This window comes from Amyelois transitella, chromosome 8, assembly GCF_032362555.1.
Source record: "Amyelois transitella isolate CPQ chromosome 8, ilAmyTran1.1, whole genome shotgun sequence".
NCBI lineage: Eukaryota > Metazoa > Arthropoda > Insecta > Lepidoptera > Pyralidae > Amyelois > Amyelois transitella.
In genome coordinates, this window is record NC_083511.1 from 9,233,658 (window position 1) to 9,259,398 (window position 25,741).

At 35.0% G+C, this 25,741-nt stretch overlaps 1 protein-coding gene across 1 annotated transcript in view; it reads right to left on the reverse strand.

The window, feature by feature from the left end:
- LOC106137129 (leucine zipper putative tumor suppressor 2 homolog) overlaps positions 1–25,741 on the reverse strand; it is an 82,324-nt gene that overhangs the window by 55,567 nt on the left and 1,016 nt on the right. Inside the window, exon 2 of the mRNA XM_013337895.2 lies at positions 12,689–12,789. Within this exon, the coding sequence (XP_013193349.2) occupies positions 12,689–12,772 (84 nt within the window). The 5' untranslated portion in view covers positions 12,773–12,789. The remainder of the gene's footprint in view (positions 1–12,688; positions 12,790–25,741) is intronic.

The window sequence follows — 25,741 nt, forward strand, 5'->3', positions numbered from 1 at the left end:
CTACTACGCAGAATAAAAGCTCTCAAAATTTGAAGTCTGCGGAGAGCGTGTCACTTCTCTTCTTCTCACATTTCACATTTCTCTACGCTTCACGTATGTATTTACGACTGCTCCCTTCATCTCAATTCATTCATAAGCTTGTTTCGAGTTCGTGTGCAATTATTTTTAGTGTCACAGAAGAGATAGATTTATTTTCTGGATCCTTGTGGTTACTCCAAGTCACGTTTTCTAGGAAATGCAGGTATTAGGTCTTATTATTTTCTTCAAAGCTTTTTAGCTTTATTATTTTAGCTTATGCATAAACCATAACATTTTGAAATCTATGTTATTAAAAAAACAAATCTATTTTTCACCAGTATCACAGAAATAAAGATAAATTAAATATGGTGTTATTCACAAAATAGGTGTATTTAGAACGTTTTTTAGAAAAACAAAAAAAAAATTAGGTACCTACTTCTTTTTAGAGTCAAATGTAACAACTTTAGGCCAGAACTGTATTCAAAATAGGCCTCTAATATTAATCCCTTTGCCAATTTAAATTACGTAAGTATTTCTTAGCATTTTATGTATTAACCTGTACAGAAAAAAGTACCTTCAGCTTTTAAAAAAAAAAAACTACTTCTTGACTACTTACAGAGACCGTTCGATTTTCAAAATGGCGATCGACGAGACAGAAAAATAAAAACCCAAAACATCGCACCTACACTTTCCTTGCACTTGACCGCTCCGAACAATTATGACTTTCGCTGGACGGCGGTATGCATGACCTTCATAGTGGTGTCCCAGTGCGCCACAGCCTCCGGCGGGGCTTTCACACTGCCGAACCTGTTGCCGCTGGCCGCTGCGTATTGTCTAAAACCTTTTTTTTTGACATATGTAGATAGGTTTGTAACTTTGTGTTCTTTACGTCACTAAATTGTTAATTTTTTTTTACTAGAGCTTGCCTTGCATATACTCAGTTGTTATGATTCTTAATCGTTCGACAATAATTTCTACGGTATACCAAAAGGAAATTCCCAAAATTAATCGTCTACTTCATATAATCAATACACCAAATTTTCACTTCGTTTCTCTTTCACATAATGACAACAACGTTTCAGTGTTGACAGGGTCGACGCAACTCACCTGAGAAATGTTGTAGCTAAGTGTTAACATGTCACAAACAATCCAACCGAACACTATCAATCATCACGCCTTCTTGTATAGAAAGAAATGGTATACCAAACGTACTGGCCACTACAATGGCCAAAAACCTCAACCTTTTTTTTTAATACTGGCCGCTTTCACTACCTCTCGATTGATGGCTACATCCAAAGATACATATTCATAAACTCCGACCAATAAGGTCCATATTCGGAGACCTCCTGATGGTCCATGATTATTCAAACGTCAAAGAATAGCGAAAGTTACACTCATAACGAAACGATCAAGAGCCTGAAATGTACTGTATTCAATTTGGGTTGCATACACCGGGTTTATTTATGATTTGTTACACAATTCGTCAAAAATGTCTTCTAAACTTGCATAAGTACCAACCGCAACTAATTTCCCTGTATCATTTGATACGTCGGCATGTCGTTTTAGAAGAACAGATAAGGCTGGTCAAGCGAAACTTTCGCTACTTGATGTATGTAAGTCATATTTCATTGTTGATACAATACCTTTGTTAGATAACAAAGAGTAGGTGATGGGTCATCTTTCAAATTGTTACGGTACATTAATACAAGATGTTACAATATTGCCTAAAAGCAATTTAAGTTGCGTAGAAAACCGTAAGACGAAAAGTAATAACATCTGATCTTCCAAAATTTCCATTTTAGGGATATTGGGAATTAGAATTTATCAATCTAAATCACTGTACTAATTTTAAAAAAATGTTTAAAATTATTACCTTGCTAATTTGGTATATATTTTATGTAAGTTTATTATTTGGTATTTACATATGTATTTTATTTATTTATTTGTTTATGTATGTCTATAATAAGTTGTGTGAGTGAAGTACACGCCTGTCACTCTTTCCATCATGTTTCCTATCACGGGTCTGCTGAAAGGGTATAAAGAAATAAACAGAACCTTTGTAATTTTGTTTCTTGTGATTATCAGTCTCGATGTTTTCTGTGTACATAAATTAGTGAATTAGAATTAGATGGATTTTTTAGGGATGAATTTTCACGGAAGTATTGAAGAGCTCGCTTGTTTTATCTTGTGTATGGTATTCTACGTCTTTAGAGGGCTGGAAGACTTTTATTTTCCAAAACCTTTGAAATTTGGAGAGGGTTGTTTTTAGGAGAAGTTGTTAGAACTTAAAAAGGTATATAATTTACGACACCTCAAATCTTGGTGTCTAGGTTTTTTAAGAGCTTGTAATAATTTCAAGCAATGTGATAAACTTTTATAAATGAGTTAGTACCTCAATCCAACTTTTGTGCCACTCTCTGCAACTTGCTGAATTGTGTTTAAAGTTGTGAATAGAGAAATTGATTAATTTGAAAAAAGTAAAAATGCATGAATCGTGGCAAGTGGAAAGATGTAGTTACCGCCTATCCCTCCTATTTAGAGGCATAATTATATGAACATTTGTATGTAAATAGCGCCTGCTCGCGTAAACTTTGGCCGCAACACGGCGATGTTGCTGTATTCAGATTCAGAATTAGTGCGTAAGTGTGTCGACGGGTCCGCGGGACCGTACGACATACTTCCACCGCACTTGCAGGGTTGCCAGATATTGAGATTAAACTTTTAACAACATATTGGCTCTGTCTACTCCGCAAGGGATATAGACGTGACTATATGTATGTATGTATATATGTATATAAAAATAATAACAACTGAAGAAACAAAAAAATTGCAAAAGAGAATGGTGACAAAAGAGAACAGTCAGGTGGTTTTGCAACATTAAAATGCTTAATCAAAGTCGCGTATTGATTCTTTCACCAGAAACGTATGATGAATTTCGACTTGCTTATGCGAGTATTAAAATCAGGCAAAAAATATCTGGAATGGATCACTACTACTAATTTATATCGAAATTCGTATCCAAAATTACATTGGATTGTTGATTAGAATGGCTAAGATCCATGAAATATTTTTCTAAAATAATTCGCTCAGGTGACAGCCCTGATAGCTCCTATATTATGCATCTGTATGTCTTTGGCCGATGTTCGTAGCTCTCTTAAATTGTCTAGACCAGACAGGATCTGTACATATAACATGTGTGTTTTAATGCAAATATATGCATATTACGTCCGTTAGATAAAGAAATTAAGGTCGGCCGTTCACCTGCAATAGTTCAGACTTTTATTTACTTGATTTGTGTTTACGGATCTATAAATATGAAGGAAATAGCAGAAATGAAATTAGTTATTTAGTTCCACTTGTTTCGTGTAAAATGTAACAAAGACTTTTGGCTAGCACCGTCAAAAAGTTATAAATTGATCACTTATCCTGTCACAGAAATGTAGATTCAAGTTTCAGTTTTTTTATTCTACAATCCTTTATTAATACGATTATGAAGCATATTCATTTATTTGCCAACAAGGTACAATTAGGAACAAAGCTTATGACTTAGCGACCATTTACAGGTATGTCAATTTACTGGCGAAGAAAAAGATATGGGCAGCAAATTATCAAAAAAATATACTTAGACAAAACAGAAACCTCAATAATAATTATTTTTATATATAAAAATATATTTTTTTATATAGTAAATATATATATTTCTTTTTGTGGTAGTTACAAATATAAACTCAATAGGAGAAAACACTGACGCATCGAAATCCATTCAAACCATTGACTATATATTTATTTATACATTGTCTATTATATTATTAATTTAATTACTTCAGGAGTTTAAAAAGTTAATAAGATTACTTTCGAATTTATATACAAGATATCTACAGATTAGTATGAATCCATGATAGGATAATAAATCAATGCATAATCTGCCTCAATTACAGTGTCATGACATCTCAAGGGACCCGACTCCCTTGATCTAGAAACTTCTCAGGCCCACTCTCCGAGCCCTTCCAAATACAAGTTGTTGCCTGTAACATGAAGTCTGGGGACGTCTGGGAGCTCATATCATGTTAGCACCATGAGTTCGAGACCATTGATATTGTAATAGGATAAACGTTCAAAATATACCTTTTTACCTCAGCAGAGTATTCTACGAGTATAGCCGATGCTCTTACAATCAGTGCGTCGGTGGTCAAATCGGTAAGGTGTCCGGTTTAAATGCGTGATGCGCACAGGTTCGAATCCTACCTGAGCCATATACCAATGACTATTTTCGAAGTTATGTACATGATTTAAATACGAACCAATGCTCTTACGGTTAGGGAAAACATCGTTAAGAAACCTATACATTCAGGCAACTGGGTGTGCAACCAATCAATGTGATCCAATACGGGTAAAATTCCCCTGCAAAGGTTGCGGAGGTCAGATTAGAGTAGCTTTTTGTAAAAACCTGACTTAGCCAATTTAGGATCGTGGTCAAAAGCTTTCTTCGAGCTAGAGGAGTGAGCATATAACTTAACATCAGGAAGAAGATTAACAAAATATTTAATAGGTATCAAATCCGTTATCAATAATTAATTCTAATTATAACTTCTTCCTCCTGACTTTAGTCCCGGTAGGATCCTCGCCACTCTGGAGAGGACCCCAGGGTATGCCTTTGACCATGGATCCTGGATTGGGTGAGTCAGGTTTACACAAAGCGACCCGTTTGACCACCGCAACCTTTAAAGAGGAACCTAACGCGTATTAGAATGGTCGTGGTAACACATCCACTTGCCTGAATGTGCAGGTTTCCTCACGATATTTTCCCTCACCGTTAGTGCATAGGTTAGTTAGTATTCAAACTAATGTATATAACTTAGAAAATAGTCATTGGTCGATTCTTAATATCTCAGAACAGTTGGAATAATGAGATCTGCTATTCTTACCACCTCAGCTACAAGATGAAAGCCAGGGTATAAATAATATGATGAATGAAATTAGATAACTTGCATTAGATGGAATTGTAGTGCGCAGCCGGCAGGCGCCGTCGGCGTGAAATAATAAGAGTATAGAATTGTCATCTGACCATAGAAATGGGAATAATAAACAATAGAAATACCATATTGTATTGAAACTATAGGAATGATGTGTTGCCATCATGCAACGCACTAACAGTCAAATAATATGAAAACGTTATGGTGACTAATAGTACTGATTACCATCATTTGCGATGACTGTATTCACCAGTACTTACCATTTCAATAATTTTGCATAGAAAAATGTCACATAAATTCATTCATGTAGTCACGTGGTTATCCCTTGCGGGGTAGACAGAGCCAACAGTCTTGAAGAGACTGATAGGTCACGTTCATCTGTTTGGCTTTATGATTGAATTGAGATTCAAATAGTGCCAGGTTGCTAGCCCATCGCCTAAAAGAAGAATCCCAAGTTTATAAGCCTATCCCTTACTCGTCTTTTACGACATCCATGTGACCGAGATGGAATGGTCCTATTCTTTTTTATATTGGTACCGGGAACCACACGGCAGAAAAAGTTACATGTGCAAAAAATTAAAAGTACTTAATTAACGCACAGTCAAAACTATAGAATGAATATCATCAGTGTATCTGATTTGATACAGCTAAAGGACAAAACAACTAGTGCATAAAAAAGGAAGGCCGATATCACAAAAACAATTTCAAATCTTTTTGAGTATTAGAGAGAAGAGTTATTGGTACACGGCCTCGTAGTAATTTAAATCAGTGTCATACATACATACATATAGTCACGTCTATATCCCTTACGGGGTAGACAGAGCCAATAGTCCCGAAAAGACTGAATGGCCACATTCAGCTGCTCGGCTTAATGATGAAATTGAGATCCAAATAGTGACATGTTGCTAGCCCATCGACAAAAAAAAGCGTGATTCTTTTTAATCAAGTATGTAAGCCTATCCCTTAGTCGCCTATTACGACATACATGGGGGAAAGAAATGGAGTGGTCCTATTCTTTTTTGTATTGGTGCCGGGAACCACGCGGCCACGGGAACCACAGTCAGTGTCATCCTGCACACTTTAACTGTTCGACCATCGACATCTATAATCGTGAGGGCACAGATGTATAAATTCAGTATTTGAGCGCCGGTGGGCCGGTGTGGGCCAGTGGGCTGTGTTCCCGCGCCCACACTGCCCGTGAAATATAGTCTAGCCATAGCGATACTCCACATTTGGCTGCCAACAAAGTGGAACGGAACGTTTCCCCGCAAACCATTGATGCCGGCCAATAAATACAGCTCCGTCTACCACGCTAATTTACAGCCGTAATTCATTTGGTGAAAATACCTTTTGGAGGAAATGTGAATTAGAATTTTAGTTCTATAATAGACAGCCTCTGTGGCGCAGCGGTAGTACGCTCGTCTGTGACACCGGAGGTCCCAGGTTCGAATCCCGGCCAGGGCATGATGAGAAAAAATTATTTTCTGATTGGCCTGGGTCTTAGATGTTTATCTATATAAATATTTATTATAAAATATAAAATATAGTATCGTTGAGTCAGTATCTCGTAACACAAGTCTGAACTTACTTCGAGGCTAACTTAATCAGTGTACTTTGTCCCATATACATATATGTATTTATTTATTTATTTATAATTACAGCGGCTTTCTTAAATGTTTAATTTGAGCAGAGCAGACCCAAGAACGTATGACAAAACGTATGAAAATTTTAATAGTACGTCCAGTAGAAATTTTCAAGTCGTTTTAACTATACGAACGATCTTCTAAGTAAAACAGCTTAAGCTTGATGCAAATGTCCAGATACAACAGAGATTTTTTAATCGTTCGAAAAAAATATAACGGTGTGTGGGTATTGTAAATGTTAAGTTTACCTAAACTTTGATCATTTCAAATATTATAATAGGTTCAAAATTATTATAGACACTAAAGAGGTACCACTATTATTAGCAAAGGAAAATAGTTATCTGAGTTTATACGGTGCATAAAGCAAGAGAGATTAATTCATCCGCAGTTCATTACACAAAAAGTAAACTTTGTTCGCGTCTCGATCAAAAATCACAAAATAGCATAGAGGCAAAGCTTTATATATTTCGCAGATTCCAAATGTAAAATAACCAAAAATTTTAAGACACTCGGTTTTTTAGTTGATAAAAAGATTTCGAATCAATATGAATATCAAGTTTATGCTTAATGAAAACTAATTTTTAAATGGTAGGTATCAACTAGAATTTGGAAAATTTATTTATTTGCTTTAAAGAACTAATTTCAAAAACTTGAATATGGGAAAACCAATATTCCTTTTTCACACATTCACTTTGAATATTTAGTGTACTTGCGTATATACGCATATATATGCGTCATTAAACAACAAATCATTTATGTGCTTTATTTCTGCGCTTCGCTATTTTGCTCAACATCCTGTCCTAGGTAGATCGCTGCGCCTGTTTCTACAAAATAAAAGGCTAGCATCATCTTACTGAGAGGTCAGGCGTGCACTGCCCTGCATTGTCTTCTCTGTAACTCCCACAGAGCAACGCAGATCGCACCTTGGGCCGTTCAGTGCTCTACCATGGAACACGTAATACCTCATCTATCTATAATATCTATGTATATAAAAGAGGACGCTGATTGACTGATTGACTAATATATCAACTCAAAACCCAAACCGCTGGTCTATTATAATTTGTATATAAATATGTATATTTATATATAAATATAAAAATAGATTTGTACGTAGTTTCAATATGATCTACGTGTGCACTAAGAGAGGACTCCCCGAAATTCCCGTGGGAGCCATGGGAGGATTAATGATATTTTTTATTTTGTACTTGAAATGATATAAATGATGTGACGTATAATATAAGATACTCTAAGTGCGTCGTCATCGTGCATCGCGAGATTTTTGCGCAGTTGTGAAGCTGACAGATCAATTTAGGGATTCAGATGAATGAAAAGAAAACTTTTAGACGCCAAAACCATCACTTATTGGAACATTACATCCACCAGTACTTTCAATTATATTGTCTTATTTCGAATTCTATTTGTTCTGCTAAATAACCTTTATTTTGGCCTTTTAAAGTCGACGAACAAAGTACAACTTGGGATCCACCTACCTCCTAAAATTGACACTAAGAGTTGACGTAGCAAGCATATAGACTATTGTATGTGACTTTGTAAGGTCGGCCGAGTAGGGTAACAGCCCAGATAAAAAAAAACCGATTCCAAAATATATTTAAACTAACATTTTTTATATTCAATTTAATTTTATTAGTTTGTTAATTAGACTTAGGTTCAAAATGTTTTCGTATCACTTGAAATTAAGTAAAAGAGAATTAAAATATATTTTATAGTTCAATAATTGAAGTTAAATTTTAATTTATGTCTTTTCAATTTATGTATACTTTATAAATGAAAATACTTTAGTTATTATTTATTAAAATTTACCAAAAATTTTTTTTTATAAAAAAGAATGTACAGTGTATTTTTTTGTTACGTATTTCTTTTTTTTGACATTACTACTTCTATTACCGTATTATGCCATTATATTTTACCTAAAGTAGTTTTATTTGTGCAGTAGTAAACTTTGTTCCGTGATATCCAGAATAATTCAGAAGGATGGTGACGGTAGTCCCACAAACGTCATAAAAGGGAGATGCAAGTTAGTTGCATTTTATTTTACGTGCCGTGAACTTCGTAATTCTGTGATGTTAAAACATGAATGCATTTTTGCTGAAATTGTTGTTTTCCAAATACCACAACTTATTCACGTTTATGTGGTGATTTAGAGAGCCTTATTGTAACCGAATATTATTAAAAGCGAAAGTTTGTTTTCATCAACCAAAAGACATCAACGGGTTTTTGTATAGGTAACCTCGCCATTTATTATTGACTAAATAAAACATACGTAGTAATTGAAAGTCTCAACATTTCATGAGGTCGGTTGATGATGAATGCAATGTTAATGATATATAACACAGTTTTTATCGCGCGAAAACTATCGCTGTCCCGTTTCACGTCATAATAAAAAGCGAAACAGTGATAGATTTTCGCGCGATGAAAACGACGTCGCGCTTGCCACGCTACGGGGTTGATGGGGGTGATGGATTGTTATTGCTTTTATTTCGAGCTACGGGGGCAGTATACATACAGAGATCAGTGCATTTAAAGCTGATGGGGGTGATGAATTGTTTTTTGCTCTTATTTCGACCTACGGGGGCAGTATACATACAGAGATCAGTGCATTTAAACCGATCATGTCACACGGGGCACGTTCCATTTCACACGCGCTCTACCGAACATTAACATAAAGTTAAGCAACGCACGCCATCCGTCTTGCTTCGCCGACTTTCCTCGACTTATCGCCGGCCAGTTTAAAAGCTTAACGGTACCGCTACGAAAGTGATGCGTAAATCAAAACGGATCGAAGACGCGGCCTTGTCGCCTGATCTGGTTAATAAGCTGACATGATGTATGGAGTATGGACCGCCGAAACACACCGTTGACAGGCATACATACATACATATAATCACGTCTATATCCCTGCGGGGTAGACAGTGCCAACAGTCTTGAAAAGAATGATAGAATTGAGATTCAAATAGTGACAGTTTGCTAGCCCATCGCCTAAAAGAAGAATCGCAAGTTTATAAGCCCTGTCCCTTAGTCGCCTTTTACGACATCCATAGGAACGAGGATGTAGTGGTCCTATTCTTTTTTTTTTTGATGCCGGGAACTACACGGCATTTGACATGTTGACAGGCATTAAGCGAGATGTACTTTCATAGAACGTAAGTTTTGTTTTAGTTCTCATAGATTGCATTTGATTTATTATTTGAAATGACAAAGTAAAAAGAATGAAGATGAAATGATTTTGAAGAGGCTTCAATGGACGAAGTAGAAAGAGAAATGTCGGGTAGCGGATCCCTGGCCTCGAAGCACTGTGGCGGAGGGTGCAATTGGGATCATGCAAAGATGAGAGAGAGAGAGAGACATAAATGATAGAGAAAAAAATTCATAGTAAAAAGCCTTAAGACCTAGCATAGCTACGTGTGGATATATTTATCTACCCTACCTAAATACAATGTCACGTCTTTATTTTTTACGGGGTAGCGAAAGCCAATGGTCATTATACCTACACAGATACCGCGTCAAACTTTAGAGATAGCAACAGGTTGCTAGGCCAAATCGCCTAAAATAAATCCAAATTTACTAATCAATGTTCACAGTATTGCACATTTCAGGCAAATGAATACTTAACGAGGGGTATGATCCAACCTGGGTTAGGTTTCCCTGTTAAAAGATTAGACTTACTGACAAATTTATGTAATAAGGGCAGAAAAAAACACATACATATATATGATCACGTCTTTATCCCTTACGGGGTAGACAGGGCCAGCAGTCTTGAAAAGACCGATAGGCTACGTTCAGCTGTTTGGCTTAATGATAGAATTGAGATTCAAATAGTGACGGGTTGCTAGCCCATCGCCTAAAAGAAGAATCCCAGGTTTATAAGCCTATCCCTTAGTCGCCTTTTACGACATCCATGGGAACGAGATGGAGTGGTCCTATTCTTTTTTTATTGGTGCCGGGAACCACACGGCACCAATAAAAAAATCGCAGAAAAAAACTTGTGCCTTTTTATTTTTATATATTATTTAAAAGACATAAAAATAAAAAGGCATTATTTAAAAGAAAAATGTATGTAAAAACGGCGGAAAAAAACTTGTGCTTTTTTATACTATAGGTATATATTCAAGCTAAGGATACGCCTTAGCCTGTTAAACATAGCTGAACTAATTGGTTCACCAGTCTCCTCCACAGTGTAAAGGAATGAGGATTATATTTGAAGGTTCGTATTTGTTTTAAAAAAATAAGCGATGAGTATCGTACATTTCGTAAAGTAAGTACTGCTCGTTGTTGTCTGTTGCTTTGGTAATCTATACTAATATTATAAAGCTGAAGAGTTTGTTTGTTTGAACGCGCTAATCTCAGGAACTACTGGTTCGAATTGAAAAATTCTTTTTGTGTTGAATAAACCATTTATCGAGGAAGGCTTTAGGCTATATAACATCACGCTGCAACTATAAGGAAGAAATAATGGAAAATGTGAAAAAAAAACGGGGGAAAGTATTCATCCTTAAGGTCTTCAATGATGCCCATAATAACTATTCCACCCGGACGAATTCGCGGGCACAGCTAGTAAATAGATATGATTATTTAATAATTCAAATATCAGAAACAGGGCATCGCTTAACCGTATACATACCATTGTATATCACCATAGATATTTGTATATTAATCGGCTTAGGAGGTTTTACTATAACACAATCATTAGACTTTTTATTAAAAGTAACTATCTCAAAGCCCTCATTACGATTTTACAGCGGGTAATGTGATTCTATAACGATTTGCTAAGTCCAAACGCTGTAAGCTCACAAATGGTTGCAATTTACACTGTAAAGGGCCCTCGGGCTGTCGGGCATAAAGTTATTGTAAAATAACGAAACGATAGATGTAGCTTCCATGCTGGTCCGGAAGCGAACAAAAAACATAGCGTGTGCCATCTGCTTTTCTTCCCGAGCAGATTGTAAAAGACAATCGAGCCTTATAAAATTATGAAAAGATGTATATAGTTGACTGCCATTACTGTCAACTATACATCTTTTCATACTTAGTATTAGCACCGTGCAGATCTCATCATATTTTGCACGCTTCATCAGCTGGAATACAGAATTAGTTGGTTGTGACCAAACGGTGATGCTAAAGAAACCCACATCGATTTAGCTAAGACCAGTTCTTCTGTCCCGGTTACATATCTCTGCGAGGAGTCGAAGTAGTAGTAGTAGTACCATGAACTGTAGTTTTACCATGAACCTGGATTAGATATTTTTTATGTTCTCCAAGATCCCTCTACCTATCCATCAAAACTATTATTAATTTATGACGCAATCTTCTTACCGCCATAAATTGCTGGATTCACAGTGGGCTTACGCTCTTATTAGGCGCTGCGCAGGCGCATGATGTTATGACAGTGACTTGCCGCGAGCACATAAATATCAACAAAAATCTTGAACTAGCGATTCAATTATTTTGAACCACTGATCAAAAAGATGGGTTTGATAAAAGCATGTGCTTACCGTATTATGTATCGATCATTCAAACCAAAAGAAAATATTTTTTTTACTATTGGCCATGGGCAAAATTTGTTTCTTCATATGACAATTCATCACTCGAAGACATAGTGAATTATTTGTACCTTTCATTTTTTATACAAACTAATAATCATACTATATACCAAGTCTGTATCTGTGTTGAACAAAAATGTTCATGTCAAATTTATCGGCAATTTATAAATTAAAGATGGATTGAAAATGTCAAATTTGTGATATCATATCTCAAAATAGTAATGTCGTTACTTAAACAAGTTAAATCAATATACGAACACGAATTAATACCTATTAAAGTTCAATAGGAATAGATTTAATGTCACCACAATGGCACTAAACTTGTTTGTGATAGAGGGTCCCCGGACACCATCAGTGAGTTCGTTATTTCTTTTTTCGTCTTTAAAATTAATTCATCTTATTTTTTATAACTTCACATCATATTTAAATATATATAAAACATATACCTATAGATGGACAGTTACTTTTTTATGCTACGTAGAGATAAAAGACTCACATTGCCGAGGAAACCGCTGCAGGGCTGGATGGGCGGCGGCAGCGGCGGCAGACCCGGAGAGCGGGCCTCCTCCGTGTGACCCATGCCTTAGCAGGACATCCCTGGACAAGTAGAAACTTGAATTAAAAAAAAGTGCCAAAACAATGGTCGGTGAGATATAAATCGGAATAATTAGATTTATTCCGAATTCTTGATTTATCCGATGATATTTCAGTTGCATTAGTGCCATGTGGTTCCCGGCACTAGTAGAAAAAGAATAGGACTACTCCATCCCTTTCTCATGGATATCGTAAAAGCCGGCTTAGGGATAGACTTATAAACTTGGGATATCTACTGATTTTAGGCGATGGGCTAGCAACCTATCGCTATTTAAATCTTAATTCTATCATTGAGCCAAACAGCTGAACGTGGCCAATAGGTCTTTTCGAGACTGTTGGCTCTGTCTACCCCGCAAGGGATATAAACGTGATTATACATATTTCAGTTTCAGTAGCAACGCGTTCTTATCAGATGATTGCGGATATCAAACACGTGTGCGTTTTGGTGATTAAGTATATTTACATACTAGCTTCCCCCCGCGACTCCGTCCGCGTGGATGTCGGTCTTCGCGTGGATGGTTTATTTCTCCATTTTGAGTAACTCTGACAATGACATCTTATAAATATCTTTTGGACCTAATTACGGCTAGGCCTATAATAATTAAGGAGATCCCTCTATTGAGCTACTGCAGTTGAGTTCGCGTTTTGTAGTAAGTAGTCCGGTCAATTTAGACCAAAAAATAAGAATGAAGCTACATTAATTCCTATCAAGCTGAAAATGAGTATAATTGTTTAAAACACATTCAAAATCATTATTTCAAAATTCCCCATGATTCCGGTTTAAGGAAAAAAATTACCCAAGGTCAAAGGTAAAAAAATGGGTTTTTCACGATTTTGTTCAAAACGGTAAGTTTTATCGGAAAATTACCTCAGACATAGATTGTATATCATAAAGTTATCTGTAATAAAGGTATCAATATTTTTTTTCAATAAAGCTACCGTTTCTGAGATGTAAATATATGCAAAAAGTTGCAAGCGTCATAATATGCATACGTTTCCATGCCACCTCCGAGGTAGTGTACTATTAGCGTGTATTTTTTAACATTTTTATTATTAAACTTGAAAAAGTCTGAAATAGGTTAGAATAAACACGTGTTTTCACTACGCAGTGGCACTCAAGACTAACTTTCGCATTTATTATTTAAAAAATAGAATAATCCTAAGTGAAGAAAATCATCTTAGGACAATAATAAAGATTTCAATTCAATCAAATTAAAACTAAAACTACTTATAAAAAGAAAGAAAAAAGATGACTACAAACTAAAATTTAATTTATAAATTGTACAGTCCCTGCATAGTATCAACATGTGGGAGTGTGCATAGAAGGCTAGCAGCATTGCCAATTTGGATGGCAATGCTGATTCTCTGAGCCAGATAATTTCCAGCCCTCCGGTCAAGAGATACCTCAGTCAGCTTTTTCGACAATTGTCGGAAAAGCTAGGGCGCCATGCCGCCCTAAATAATATAATGCTCCGTGCTCTTGCCACCATCCATGTTCCAGCCGTTCTAAATCATGCCAAGAGACCGGATGGTATGACTTTGGTACCCTGGAGATTGGGGCGGCCTTTGGTGTGGGATGCTACTTGTGTCGACACACTTGCGTCGTCTCATCTTCAGGTTACTAAATCTAAGGCCGGTTCTGCTTCATATGAGGCAAAAAACCTCAAAAGGCGCAAATATGTAGGTATCGGTTATACCTATACTTTTGAACCTTTTGGGGTAGAAACTTTGGGACCAGGGGCCTATCTGCCCATCAGCTTTTCCGACAATTGTCGAAAAAGCTGTCTAAGGTATCTCTTGACCGGAGGGCTGGAAATTATCTGGCTCAGAGAATCAGCATTGCCATTCAAATTGGCAATGCTGCTAGCCTTCTGGGCACACTCCCGCATGTTGATACTATGCAGGGACTGTACTTTTTATAAATTAAATTTTAGTTTGTAGTCATCTTTTTTCTTTCTTTTTATAAGTAGTTTTAGTTTTAATTTGATTTAATTGTAATATTTATTATTGTCCTAAGATGATTTTCGTCACTTAGGATTATTCAATTTTTTTAAAATAATAAATGCGAATGTTAGTCTTGAGTGCCACTGCGTAGTGAAAACACGTGTTTATTCTAACCTATTTCAGACTTTTTCAAGTTTAATAATAAAAATGTTAAAAAATACGCGCTAATAGTACACTACCTCAGAAATGGCGTGGAAACGTATGCATATTATGACGCTTGCAACTTTTTGCATATATTTATATCTCAGACGCGGTAGCTTTATTGAAAAAAAATATTGATACCTTTATTAGATAACTTTATGATTTACAATTTATGCCTGAGCTAATTTTCCGATTTGAAAAACTTACCGTTTTGAAGAAAATCGCGAAACACCCATTTTTTACCTTTGACCTTGGGTAATTTATTTTTTTTCTTAAACCGGAATCATGGGGAATTTTGAAATAATGATTTTGAATGTGTTTTAAACAATTATACTCATTTTCAGCTTTATGGGAATTAATATAGCTTCGAATGTCTAGATTGACCGGGCTAAAGTATTTTTTTCATAGTAATTAATAGCGGCCCGCGTGTGCCGCAAACGGTTCAAGCTAAATCCGACTTTCGGCGCTATAAGTTACGACGCTAAATCCTCTGCGGGTAACGTAACGTGTGTTCGCGGTTCTACAGAACAACGTCTATGGATAAACTGAAAAATTAAGATTTTTTTTTCTTCTTATTTTTCCAGGATAAAAAGTATCCTATTTTATGCCCAGGATAATAAGGTATAATTATACCAAGTTTCATCAAAATCGAACCGTTAGTTTTCACGTGATGCCTGAACATACAGACAGACAGACAAAAATTTTTTTAATCACATATTTGTGTTTGGTATCGATCCAGTAACACCCCCTACTATTTATTTTTTCAATATTTTCAATGTACAGAATTGACCCTTCTACAGATTTATTATATGTATAGATAGATATTTATAATAACCAACGGTGATTCTATGGTCGTTCCGAGGTCGTTTGTTCACCTTTCTAGACGTTTAGCGATTGACCCAATCACATCATTTTTTTGATAGAATTAAAAATTACTATTTTTCTCATCTAAACATTTTACACAGATTGAGTTAGCCTCGAACTAAGTTCGAGACTTGTATTGCGAGATACTAACTCAACAATACTATATTTTATAATAATACTTATATGGATAAACATACAAGACCCAGGTCAATCAGAAAAAGGTCATTTCCCATCATACCCTGGTCGGGATTCGAACCCGGGTCCTACGTTGTCAAAGACAAACGTGCCACAGAGGCCGTCGAATAATAAAAATAAAGTACTTTAACATGTCTACATGAATTGAAGGATACCTAGGTTAAAGACAAACTTTTAACACGAATACAATAAAGATTTTCAATTTATTTCAATTCAGCGCTCATAACAGTATTTTAAATAATTTATGTTCATTTGTACCGATTATCATTAAGTTCAAGTTGTGAAGGATATTCAATAACCATTATTAGTTAAGAGCAAGCCTGCAGCATATCCATACTTCTTTACTCATAATATCAAATATTTTTATTTGTAATGTATAAACTAAAGAACCGATTGAATTTGGTATAGAAATAAATACAAAACATTTTAGAAATATACGTTTTCGAATGCTTTTGCATTCACAATAAATAATAAATTACATTTACAGTCTATTTAAATCATTAAACGTTACAATAATTTTTCGGTCGACTTTATACAAAAATTATATAATCGCTTTATATAATCCGGCAACTGGGCTTAAATTTTCGCCAAAGCACATTAAGATTTTAAAATTTATAAAGCAAAGAAGCATATCAACCCCGTTTCGTAGGTACAGGTATATACAGGTACAGGTATATACAGGTACAGGTTTAAATTTTCCTTTGGGGTAAATTTGGAAAATTGTGGATGCGGAATAAAGCAAGAACGCGACCACATGAATCCGTAATGGACCATAGCTTGGTGGGTTTTCACTCGATACCTGAGCGAATAGAAGCATCCATCTTGTGCAAGCTACCATGCTGGTAGGGTAGTGAAGAAAATAGCTGTTTTTGGGCTAACGACCTGTCACTATTAGAAGGTAGTAGGTATAATTAGATTGACGTCAATCTATACAAATATTATTAAGCTGAAGGGTTTGTTTGTTTATTTGTTTGAACGCGCTAATCTCAGGAACTACTGGTTCAAATTGAAAAATTCTTTTTGTGGTGAATAGACCATTTATCGAGGAAGGCTCTATATATATAATATCACGCTGCAACTATTAGGAGCAAAGAAATAATGGAAAATGTGAAAAAAAACGGGGAAAATTATGCCATGCCCAAAATAACTATTTCATGCGGACGAAGTCGTGGGCACAGCTAGTAAGTGATACCTTGTATCCAATTTTGAAAATAAATCTGTTTTATTCTATACACTATTTCGATATAATTTTAAACATAAAGCCATACAGTTGAACGTGGCCTTTCAGTCTTTTCAAGACTGTTGGTTGTCTAACCCGTAAGACTTAATTATATGTATGTAGTATTTGTTTTCCTGATTTCACTTCTGTGGCCGCCTGTACTTCATATCTTGAAAGCCTTCAAGTTTGCTCAATAATTTAGTATAATGTTTGCGCATTAATTTCGTTAATTGTTTAAGTTTTGGAAGGGTTTATTATAATAACGAATTAATTATGCTAATATAATTACTGCAACAACGTCTGTACGCATTTATTGTGTAAGTACAGTCAGTTAAATATAAAATCTTACTTCTTTATGTTATTAAAACATTTTTTGTTGATAATGGTTCAATTTTAAGATTTCAGTGGATTAGAAAAAACTTGGGATTCTTCTCTTAGCAACCTGTCACTACTTGAATCTCAATTCCATCATTAAGCCATCTAGGTATACAGCTGTCACAGTTTATCAAGGCTCTGTCTACCCTGTAAGAAATAAAGACATAATTATATCTAGCCTATTGAACATTTAAACCACCCAATACACACAAATTAAGTATTAAACCTTTACGGGGTAGACAGAGCCAACAGTCATATGACTCCAAAGCCACATTTATGATGGAATTATGATAAATAGATAGTGATAGTATAGATCTTTTTACGTACATATAATCACGTCTATATCCCTTACGAGGTAAACAGAGCCAACAGTCTTGGCAAAACTGATAGGCCATGTTCAGCTCTTTAGCTTACTGATAGAATTGAGATTCATATAAAGTGACAGGTTGCTAGCCCGTCGCCTAAAAGAAGAATCCCAAGTATATAAGCCTATCCTTTAGCCTCCTTTTACGATATCCATTAGAAAGAGATGGAGTAGTCCTATTCTTTTTTCTATTGGTGCATGGAATCGCAGGGCAGGATCTTTTTTCCGGAATAAATCAACCTCTTTTCCTATATCTTAAACCGGCCACTTTCATAATCATACCGGTATTATGCTATGTTTATAAAATTAAGATAGTATCAAACCATGTTCAGGCAGATTACTGGCCAAACAAAAACCACTATGCAGCATACCTATGCAATTTTCCGATATAGCAATTTTATAACCGTAACATTACAGTGTTACAATATAATATACAGTATATTGTAACACTGTAATGTTATGTTACATAAATTATAATTTTCTAGAGGCTCCGTAATCTATTGCCAAAATTTTAAGTAATACTCACCGATAATAATTGTGCCGTGTGGTTCCTGGCACCTAAACAAAAAAGAAAAGGACATTTCTATCTTTTCCCATGGATGATTGTAAAAGGCGACTAAAGGATTGGCTTACAAACTTGCGATTCTTTTCAGGCGATGGACTAGCAACGTGTCACTATTTGAATCTCTGAACGTGGCCTATCAGTCTTTTCAAGACTGTAGGCTCTGTCTACCCCGCAATGGATATAGATGTGATAGGTTCCTATACCATGAAAGTATAATGGATATGATCACCTTAATTTTTTTAAAAGAATGTCTTCGTAGGTAATACCTATTACCAAAAAAAATGCCTCTCATTATTATCTAAGGGTCAAAATAGACTCACTGGATAATGTTTCCTGTTAAACCATTAGTAACAGCCATAAATCTTTATAGAGAAACCAAAAAAAAAGTATACCGAAGCATTGCAGCGATGAAATTCCTCGGTCTTATAAAGATGCGCTTGCGTCCTTAAATTATAGAGGGTATGCCAGCGTACTGCAGTTTAACGAAGCACGATTCATGAAGATCTTTTTTTAAACGTCAGATAGGCGTGCCATGGAATATTGAGAAAACAGAATAGATGCTTTTGTAACTTTTAAGATTTTTTAAATAGGAATCTGTTTGTTTGAATTGTAGAATTACGTAATTAGATTTTAAAATATATTTTCATTGGCTTCTAAGGCTAAAACTATAAAAAAATTCTTACACATGTATGATGGTACCACCCATGAACATGATCCAGAAAGTAAATTCAACGAATTTTTGGTTTGGGAAAAGTCTGGTGCAAAATATCCGATATATAAACACAGATAGATATTGTTAATTCTGTTCTTACTATGTTTTGTGAAAGGATCTTGGACCATTATTAGGGCTGACGTCTCTATGGGCCTTCAAATGACAAATGATTCTAAGTTCAGTATTGGAAAATGTCTTAATTACTTTATTATTAAAGTGCATACAACTAACATATTCTAGATTATATTCTTATCCTTACGTTATGACTTATTCTTGAACTCGTATAAGATAAAAACCAATGCCAATAAAGTTTCCATGGGAATTTCTATAATCCTAAAAAAAATCCTAAGGTATAGAGTTATATGCGAAATTTCAGCTTGTTACGCTCTTTCGTTTCGGAAATTCCTTGTCAGACCCGCTCAGTAACAAGAGATTTTAACGCAATTAATCTTAATATTTTCTCAAAATTTCCACGGAAGCGGTGCCAGAGTTAGTGTAAATTAATTATTTATTCGTCTTAATTTTAACGGCCCGATCGTCCTCTTTATAAAACCGACAAAAAGCCGCATCGTAATCGGTCGGGCGGTCGGGCGCGTCGTCTCAATCCACGCGACGTTTTTTATTAACAACCACATGTTATGTGTGTGGTACGCTTTAATTTGAAACCACTTTGGTACTGGCCTTTTTTGTTTTAATCAATTCCAATTTTGCAAGATAAGGAGACTAGAAATTGCGCTACGTGAATAAAAAAGTGGAGTTGTTTGTTGAAAGTCCGTAGAGACGCGATTCGACTTAAGTTTCAAATTAGTATCTCGTTGTATTTACTAAAACCTTAATTGGTCAACGTTATACTTTGGTAATAAATACCAATATATTTATTACCAAGTTGATAAAATTACAAACGTTAAGGGAAGTTAAGTTGTAAACTTGGCAAACAAGTCTTTGCCTTGTCTTTTGCGAAGCAGTGCAAACAAGATAGGACTTATGGCGCCCGCTTGACTTTGACGGGGTTGATGCGTATTTATTTATGATTATTTGATGAACCTAAAGGTTTGTTTTGAACCGAACATTTGTATTGGTATTTCGAGACATTTGTAATTAATCCGAACTAACTATACATTATAAATACGAAATTAAATACTAAATTATAAATACGAAATTAAGTTTGTTTGTGTGTTTTCTCTTCACGCGTAATCTATTGAGACAAGATCCTTAAAATTGCGAAGGTAATTAATTAAGGGTCTAGAGAAGAAATAGGTTACTTTCTATCCCTGCAAAAATTATATTTCCCGTGGGATTTGCAAAAAATCCGTTAATATGGTAGGCGAAAAACACGTAGGTAGCTTTAAATTGGCGCGTGTACTCGTAGGTGGCACTAAACTCTCACGCACAAGCTGCCGGTAAAGCTAGTAATATTTGTTAATAAAGACAAAAAAAAATATACAAAAACCTATATCATCGATTTTATAATAATTGGCACAGCAGTAATATTCACCTTTTGACGTATATTTGGCTACTTTTACTTAAATAAATTACCGCCGTAACAACGTCTTTAGCAAAAACCTTATTAATTAAAACCTGAATAATTTTTTTTTTATCTGACTATAAAAAAAAATACGGTTTACCTAGATAACGAATCAAATGGACGGTTGTATGATTCCCGGCACCAATATAAAAAAAGAATAGGACCACTCCATCTCGTTCCCATGGATGTCGTAAAAGACGACTAAGGGATTGGCTTATAAACTTAGGATTCTCGACTACCTAATCTAATGAGATAACCTAGTAAACGCGTTGTAACTTACATTTACTACTTAATAACTTACCTAAATATAATATGAGATATACCTATAGATAAGTAGATACATAAAAACTTCCCATGAATGACGTAAAAAGGGGCAAAGTTTATAACTTGGTATTCTTCTTATTAGGCGATGGGCTCTGTCTACCCTGCAAGGCTTATAGACGTGACTAAATGTACGTATTACATAATCTTTCTAAAGTAAAATATGCCGCGCCGATTTTGAACGGAAACAGACACCGTGCCTCTCTCTTATATAGTATTTTCTAATTCATGTTTATTACTATTCCACCGTTGCTCTGACTGGCTTAAGAGGACGCCAAAGATCACGAGTCGGCCATACTATTTCGAGATAATCGCTCTAGACGGATGAGTCACGAACGCGAACGATCGACAGATACCGAAATTGACTCCTTTTGTCAAACCGCTTCTTGCGCCACCGGCGTATCTTGCGCAGTCTTGGGATTTATCAATTTTGAACTGTAACGGTTCTATTTTTAAATCGTTATTTAACTGACTTTTTTTTTCAATACCATTGTTTTTTTGATACCTATATGTTACTACTGCTCATAAACTTTTAGGTGTGGACAAATGAAGGCAATGAGGAGGATTATCAACATACACTTGTTTTGGCATGGAATCCAATTATAATAATACATATAACTTTCTCATATAAAACATTGCTGCGGAACGCAATTATGGAGGTCCCAAATCGTCGAGGTTCTAAATTAAATATTTTACTTACATATTTAGTACCCATCCTATCTTTATCCCTCCGGGAAAGACAAAGACAAAAATCGCCAAAAAAAAATTGGATTAATTGAGTGACAGGTTGCCAGCATATTATCATTTGAAAATAACAACATCAATCTCGACAACATCAAAATCGATATGGGGTAGGTATCTATTTATAACCAACAGAAGCTAAAAAAATTATTTTTCGAGTTTCGGTTTGTCTGTCTGCTTGTATGTTTGTAATCACGCGAAAACTATAGCTCCAATTTTGTATGCGGTTTTATCTGATAGGTATGTTAGGCTAACTAGGAGTTAACCTATAAGAAAGTTTCTCCCCTACGCATCTTGGGGTCAGATTTTTGTATTGAGTTTTTCAGTGCATTTTTACGGCGATTCAAGTAGCGGGCAACAGTTAATTTTCAGTCGTGACGTAAATCCTTCCTCTATTACTTAATTCCTATATAATTAGCATGTGTTTGCGAATGAAGTTGAGGTGCAAATTAATTCATTGTTTCGTTTAGGTATGTATGTATGTACATATCTACATATGTATATGTAGATACTCGTATGTTATTACGTGGTTATAATAAGATCCGCTAAAGAGAGCCATGTCTACACAAAAATGTCTGTGGTTTCTACCACATTATCTACTGAATTTATGCAATTTAGGTTCCTATATATAGATAGGTATAATGTTTGACATTGTGTAGGTAAGTACTTAAATAGTTTGTTATACGTTGTGCTCTTATGTAAATCTTGCAAAAATGTTGTCCATACTTATTATTATAATTTTAGTATTTATAAAAGTATTTTTTTAGTTTATTTATAAAAGTAGTATTATTAAAGATTTAGTAACCCTAAATCATCACCTAAAATTATATTATTAATTATGTAAAAATATTAATTCAAAAACCTTTATTTCAGCAGCAAAGGAATCGACCATACATCGGTAAATAAAGCTGTTCCCACGAGGCGAATGGCCGAGTCAGTCTTATAGTCTCGATTTCGATCTCATTGTGATAAAGACTAATCTTTTTTAGTATGTTGTTTAATTTTACGAAGAAGGTTTTAGGTTTGGTCAAAAGCGTTATAGAGTTCGGCCAACAGTTTTGTGCACCAAAAAAATGGTGTAGTTTTTAAAAAAATATAGGAAATGAAAATCTAGTATTTTTATTGCTATGGAAAATCAACTCTTTTAAAGCCATCAATATCTTTACTTTACTTATTATAAATATATGTATAATCAGATCACTAGAATGCCTATAACCTATTTAATGTGTAATGACGAAATTTACCGTTGAAAATATTATCGAAAGTCGCAAATAAATTGCAAAACCTTATGAAAATACAATTCATTATCTTGACAATGCAACAGTGAGCCCACCATCTTGTGTAGGCCCTTTGTGGGTAAATCTCTGCATCAGGGAAATTACTCGTTTCATTACGGCTCATTTTACCTATTCTATCATTTCATACGTTTATGAAACATATACGAACTAGTATACGTTATATGTTTCCTATGTTCTTTAATGTTCGTAGATATCTTAAATAGGTATTCGTTTGTATACCTACTTACTGAGGTATGTGCAATTTCGTAAAATTTAGTTAACATTTCTAGGTACATACAATGGTTCCGCTCTGTGTTATGTCATTCATGCAACGTCTTTTTTAATCTATAATCATACTCGTATGTACCACTAGAGCGTTGGCGGTCGAATCGGTAATCGGTAATGTGTAATGCACAGAAAGGCACAGGTTCGGATCCCACCTAGGTCATCCAATGACTATTTTCGAAAGTTATGTACTTTAGTTTGAATACTAACACATACCCTTAAGGAAAAACATCGTGAGGAAACCTGCACATTCATTGATCATGTACCTATATGATGAATGAAGCAAGATATAAGTAATCAGTGACGATGTCCAAGCATGAAATATGTATGTTAAATAATTTCGTTGTCTTCTTGTTATTATTTTTAAGACGGTTAATTAAAAAAACACGATCTTCTTTTCTTACTTTATTGGACCCTTATTGAATATGGTCCTTCGAGCCGGATTATCAATTTATCAAACTTCTACTTTCATAAATAAGCTACTTACTATTTTACTTATTAACAACTTATTCAGTTTACCAGATTTTTTTATTTCAGTATTTTGATACCTATCTTCGTACCGTAACTACCTACATAAAAAATAAAAAAACGTCTTTTAAGAATGTACGAAATCCGATTAATTAAGTACGTAGTTAGGCGCTAGATCCTGCTTAGTTAAGCGAAATCCCTCATATAAAAATAACTAAGTATCTATAATACCTGAACAAATGTAGGGATAAGGGCACAAGCGTGTTTATGGTCTAGTGGGGACAATGGGGCAGTAATTACCACAAGCCGTGGGAGGCCGATACACTGTCAATACTTCTGTGGCTATCGTATGATCTAGCCTGCTAATAAGCACTGATTTGTGTCCGTTTCTAGAAAACACCAGGGCCGGATTGGGCACTGAATCTGGGCCCACGTAAGGAGGTTCAGGATTTGTTGCGTTTACCCTTTTTTTCCAACACCGTTTAATGAAATGCAGTTAATGTTATGCCAAGATAACAATTTGACTAGTTTAATCTTTCCGTTTTTAGTACGTACCTAGTTAGTTACGGCAAAATAATTTTATTTAATTATATAAATAATTTTATTCCGCGTTTAAACAAAATGGAACATTATTTTCCTCTCATAATAAATTGACGATGATAGATTTATCTAAAAGCTGTGTTCAGTATTAACATAAATTTGCCAATAATAATATTAACCATCTAGGTATGTTCTTACTGTTCAAAACTAATTTTATTAGTTTGATTATCCTCAATTACTAAATTTTCAATTACTTTAAACATATAACATTTTAAAACACAATATACTCGTAAATACCTCGTATTGTTCCATCACATGAACTGAGAATTGCCACAGTTACCTACATAAAATTAATCCGGCCCTGCATTCTTAGTATACAACCTATTCAATGCTCTGAAATTATAGGATGCGAAGGATGAAAAATAGAAGAATTAGGTAGACCTCTTGTAGCGTTGATCGTTGATCGAAGTCAGATTTAAATGTGAAGAAGACTAATGACTTGCGTCTTCGAGTCTTGAAATCTCGGATAATCATATTCATAACCAATGCTTTGCCTTTAAATATATATATACATATATATTGTATCAATATGCATTAAATACATATGTATTTAAAGTCATAACTTGTAAATATGACATGATTTATATTTAAGTAGAACAAGTTACATACTTAAATAGGTATATAATATATACAGAACTATACCTCATAGCATAGAATTTATTCAGCCTTTAGCTTTATGGAAGTACCTACCTTTATTTCTGACAAGTGACGATAATAAACGTTAACCAATTAGTAGGGTAATATCCTGTGGTCCCACCAGAGGGACCAATCGGTAGGACCACGGGTTCTACATCATTAAATCATGTGAAGCTATAGGTACGCAGTAGAAACTCTTTAAGTCCTAGGTAGGTAGGTATATACTTGAAATAAATAAATTCAATCATTTCCTGGTGGACGAGATTCATTCATAAGTATGGCTTTCTACTTATCAGTTTAACATAGCTGCATAAAATCACGTCTCTTTGTCAAAGGGCTAGGCAGAGACTACCTCTTTCCTTGCCCTTCTTTCCCACCAGTTTTGGTGATCTAAAATCTAAATATTGTCCGATACTTCCGTTCTAAGTAAGACTAGCCAGCTAGTGCGAAATTTGCGATGTATGTATCATTACTACGGGAAATATTTCATGGTTACAACTGACTCTATTTTACTACATAAACTAGCAAAAATATAAGCTCATTGTGAGAAACTCCGCCGTCTGACAAGTTTCTAGGCAACTCTGGGTCTAGTCGAAACCTTGACTAACATGTATGACTAGATCTGCTTCTCACCCTTTGAAGGCAACCATATTTGTTACTGGG